The sequence below is a fragment of the Penaeus chinensis genome, chromosome 42, assembly GCF_019202785.1.
Source record: "Penaeus chinensis breed Huanghai No. 1 chromosome 42, ASM1920278v2, whole genome shotgun sequence".
NCBI classification, from domain to species: Eukaryota; Metazoa; Arthropoda; class Malacostraca; order Decapoda; family Penaeidae; genus Penaeus; species Penaeus chinensis.
In genome coordinates, this window is record NC_061860.1 from 8,852,438 (window position 1) to 8,857,437 (window position 5,000).

Sequence of the window (5,000 nt, forward strand, 5' to 3'; positions counted from 1 at the left end):
GTGAACACCTACGGGACGAGATCCAGAGACTGACAGAGGTGAGCACTTCTGCTGAATCAGAGATCACTCGCCTCAGGACTGAGATTGAGAGATTCAAATCCCTGGACTCCCAGTACAGTGAACTAGAAATGAAGTACTGTGACTTACAGGCACAGGTTGCTTCAATGGAGGGTCTGCCAGGCAGCAGAACTGACACTGAAGCACATGCATTGGTTGTGGAGGAAGTGGATTGGGGAGCAGAAGGCAAAATTGAGCATGAACACCTTTTGCAGTCATCATCTGGTGATCACAAACTCCAAGAGGAGATAGATAACCTGAAACAGAAGTTGATAGCACTAGAGAAGGAAAAGAACGCTGTCTATGATGAGCTGCAGACAGCCAAGATGAAGAGCGGGAAAATGCTGCAGAAGTTGAAGGTAACACAGAGCAAGAATGAGTCTTTGACCAAAGAAGTGCAGAAGCTTAAGGCCAAAGCAGGTGGCTTTTCAGACCTCGACCAGGCCCTGGAGGAAGAGTGGAAAGCGCAGGTGTCAAAGGCTGAGTCAGAGAGAGACGAAATCAAACAGAAGTTAGATGAGCTTGAAAAAGAAAAGGATAACCTTACAACGCAGGTAGATGTCCTTACCGCGGCCCAGGAGCAGTTCCTAGACCTTAAAGAAGAGCAAGACACTACAATAAAGCTCCTGAATGCAAGGAATCGAGAGCTTGAAGGTCAGGTCCAGTCCCTAGAGTGGAAGATCTCTGAGCTGGAAGAAATTATTGAGCAGACTCCCGGAATGCAGCAGGAGCCAGCTGCTACCATATCAGAAACTCAAATTTCAGGATCTGTAAGCCCGGGATCTAAAGAACTAGAAGAGTTAAGAGTACAAATCAATACACAGCAAGAAGAGCTCAACATTCTAAAGCCAGAGAACATGAGGTTGCAGGCAGCCGTAAATGAACTCGAGGAGAAGGTGGAAAACCTGAGCGCAGATAATGAAAACTTCCAGTCCATCATCGAAGGGCTGAAGGATTCCAAGTCTAAGGCAGAAAGCGAAGTCAATAAGTACAAAGAGTCCTTCATCGAACTTCACGACCAGCATGAGGCCACTAAGAAGGAGAAGGACCAGAGCAACGCACAGCTGAAGGAACTCCAGTACACGCACGACACACTGAAGTCTGCCTACAACTCTATGTTTGCTGAGTACAATGAACTGCGGGACGTGTGTGACAGTCATAAGAGTGACGTGGGCATCCTGAAGGGGGAGAGGGATCGTCTGGCTGAGGAGGTGGACAGTCTCAAGAAGCAGTTGCAAGCTCTGCAGGAGGAAGAGGAGGAGGAGATCATACGTGCCTTACAAGACGAGTGCTTCAGCCTTAGAGAGCAGAATAATCTGCAACATGAGGAGGTAAGGATTGTCAGTCTAAAGATATGAGAGATGTGTTTTGGTTCCTTCTTTCTTTCTATTTATCTCTTTTCATCTTCTTAGTGGAGTTCCTGTTCCTGCCTATTATGAGGATTAGGCATTGGAAGGAGAATTTTTATGTTCATCATCACTCTTTATATTTCATAAATAGTTTTAGCACTGTAATCATTCAATAATGGTTACTCTGACATATATAAAATCAGCGTGAAAATTCATATTGCATTAACATGGGCTAAAATCATACAATCTTCCCTCCCACCCATCCCCAGAACACAGCCCTGGAAGTGAAAGCAGAGGAGGCGCGGGAGAAGGCCAAGCGGTTTGAGAATGCCATGGAGCAGAACATGGAGATGCAAAACCTTCTGCGTGATGAGCTCATGAAGAAGTCGGAGGAAATCAGCTTCCTGAAGACGACCCTTGAAGCTGAGGACCGCAAAATGGCCTACATGAAGGCAGAGCTGTCAGCCATCAAGATCAAGCTGATGCAGCAGGACCAGGCTGAGCGCAGCAGCACCCAGGCCACAGATAAGCTGGAGGCTCAGGTGCAGCAACTGCAAGAACAGAACCAGCAACTCCGGAGCCAGGTTGGTACCAGTGTGTTCCTGTTTCAGTGGCACTTATTCTTTTCTTTCCAATCTGTTTTCTTGAAGTTCCTGTCCCTTCCTTGCTTGCCGTGTGATTGCTTTATTCTAGATCTTTCTATTGGAAGGTAGGGATCTTTTCCTCTTAATTCATTGACTTTCCTTTTGGGCATGTTTATTCGTATTCTTTTCCATTTCTTATTGATGTAGACATAAATTGTGAACTTTTTACTGGTCAGTAATACTCATTCTTTCCATTCCAAGGTGGAAGCAGCAGAGACTTCCCTGACCAAGCTGGCAGGAAAGACAAAAAGAGAAGAGGAAGAAGATGACACTGTATTCACTCAGTCTTCGTCCAATGCTGAGCTGGAGGCAGCTTTGGCCTCACTTCATCTGCGTGACCTCAGGTGCCAGCAGCTGTCCTTAGAAATCACAAAGGTAAGTAGGGTATAGGTGTAACTGTTGTTGTTTTTATCATTAGGGGTATTGTTAATGGCTTTATTTATTTGTTGCTAATGCATTTTCATTATAATAGTTCTGAAATTTTAACCCAATGTTGCCGGGGAAAATGAATGAAAAATGGGGAAAATGCTGTGATCATTTTTAATATTTTTTGTGAAATGTCTCTGCACATATAAGGCTCTGCTAGTGCTTAGCCACAAAGGAGTCAATTTGTAGACCTTGTGAGGCTCTGCTAGTGCTTAGCCACAAAGGAGTCAATTTGTAGACCTTGTGACCTTACCTGATTTCACCTTTCCTTGAATTAGTGGGAAAAATTTATTTCTTACTTGTGTTATGAATATCAATGGTGTTATTTTTATTATAAACTTTATAATTACTATAATGTTATAATCATTAGTAACAGCAAAATAAGATAACGTGAGATATTTTCGTAAATCAAAGTAAAGGGTAAACAGGCGAGACAGGCAGTACTCGTAATAGGCTCGTTGGAGACTTAATAAAAACAATTAAACAAGTAAATTCACAGTTTGCATGGCATGTATGTACACGTCATGCTCATCAGCATTGGGTTAAAGGCGAAGTGAAGTCAGGTGTATTACCCAGATAAGAGATTACTTGCATATTATCTTAGTGGTAGAAATATTACTCACTTAAAGATTTTGAAGCATTTCCATTTTCATTTTTAGTCACTTGTACATACAACACTAGGAAACCTGTTTTTATCATTTCTCTTGCTCTTTTCCTTATATAATACCCTAATCTCTTTAACCCTCTCTCTTCCCTCCTTCTATCATATAGCTATTGGAAGAGAGAGATGCTCTGCAGCTAAAGCTGAGTGCATCATTGAGGCAGACGCAGGAACTCCGTCGAGAGCTGAGCTTGAGCCACCAGCTGCCAGCACCCGTCTCTGCCGAACCCTCCTTAGACGAAAAGTGCGTTGCTCTTTTTTCTTTTTGTAGTTGTTAGAATTGAATTGTTATTATTATTATTATTATTATTATTTATTTATTATTATTTTTTTTTAATGGAGGGGTCTTCGGTTATAATCATAGATAACACTAGGAGCTTTCAACCATTCTGTTATACATTCATATTGTATCATTATTAACCTGTACCTGCCGGGCCAAGCCTTTAGCTGTCATAACAAACTGACTACCATGCCAGGTATGGCTATAGGTGTCGCAACACACTAGAGCAAGTTGAGCAGAAAGTTCCGCTATATGTAGTGGACTGAAGGGCCAAATGACAGGACGGTTGCAAGAAGTCACCGGAGTCAGTGACACCGTAAGATTTCTTATGCCATCATTGAGGGGTTAAAGTGTGCAAAGCAAAGCATTACACTTCACCTGCCCCTCAAGAAATTGCTATGAACCTTTATATGCAATTATTTAAACCACACTCCTCTCCCTCCAGGCTGGCTGAGCTTCGTGAATTGAACGACTCACTAGAACAGAAGGCTCTCAAGGCTCTCCAAGGTGCAGCATCTCCCATGGCGTCGAGCATCGGCAGGAGAACGACCCTGGGTAGTTTCCCCCCCTCGCCACCCACCTTCGCCCCCCATACTGCCCCTCCCACCCCCACAGCCACCAGACATGCCGATTACACTCTCAGTAAGGACAGGATTCCAGTTTATTTGTTCATATTTACTATACTTAATGCTCTTTATAATATGGTGTAAATATTGGTTTTGATGTAAATTATTGTTTTCCACGTATGGGAAGTTAATACTAAAATGAGTTATCATTAGTAATGGTATTTTTTATCATTATTATCATCGTGGTCATTTTCATTATCAGTTAACACTATAACAACAATAATTGTTACTGCTATCTTCCTTAGTGCTCTTCTTATTACCGTGATTAGTAGTTTCATTTTTACTATTGTATATTACTCTCACTGTAGTTATTATGTATACTTCCTTACTTTGAACTTCCAGAACATATAATTTGCATGGAGATATGCCCATTTGTATGTTACAGATTGATCAATGGCTAGTGTGAATGCAATAATGGAGGTCATTAATTTTTTTACCTTTTATTCACCCTCTTCCTAGTGTTATCTCATCTGTGTCCTATGCTGTTCTGCCTAGCATGACTGCTGGAACAGAAATCTTTCCCCCCTCCCCTTTATATTACCTCATCTGCTGAGGCTTAATCTCTCTCATGCTTGTGGTTGCTTGTTGGTCCATGGCATTTCTGTTGCAGCCAATAAGATTAAAGCTGATAATGGTGAATTAGTACAACTTCAGTGTTCTAGTCTTCTCGCTGCTTCAGCCTACCTTGCCTGTTTTAGGTCTACATATCCTATCTTCAGCAAGATATAGACTAAACTGTTGACTCACTTAACCTAGCATAACATGGGTGAAAAAAATGGTACATCAGCTTTGAGTATTGTAAAAATATGCCCATTCTAGCAAGCCCACATATAAGTGTAGGTCTAGATGTTTTACATTTTTTCCAACTTTGATGATAAGCCAACCCAGCCAAGTCTAACCAAAACCAAACCTATAGCAAATTGCCATAGGAGAGATTCAGCTTGGAGTTGCTGACTG

General features: G+C 42.1%; 1 protein-coding gene across 3 annotated transcripts in view; it reads left to right on the top strand.

The window, feature by feature from the left end:
• Window positions 1-5,000, top strand: part of LOC125047984 (sporulation-specific protein 15-like) — a 27,159-nt gene that overhangs the window by 16,327 nt on the left and 5,832 nt on the right. For 2 of the 3 annotated variants that reach the window (XM_047646543.1, XM_047646544.1), the window contains exons 5-9: window positions 1-1,388; window positions 1,676-1,990; window positions 2,252-2,425; window positions 3,248-3,381; window positions 3,863-4,059. The exon at window positions 1-1,388 is cut by the window's left edge and continues 766 nt beyond it. In XM_047646543.1, coding sequence (XP_047502499.1) covers window positions 1-1,388; window positions 1,676-1,990; window positions 2,252-2,425; window positions 3,248-3,381; window positions 3,863-4,059 — 2,208 coding nt within the window. The remainder of the gene's footprint in view (window positions 1,389-1,675; window positions 1,991-2,251; window positions 2,426-3,247; window positions 3,382-3,862; window positions 4,060-5,000) is intronic. The other variant, XM_047646545.1, reaches the window with a different exon arrangement.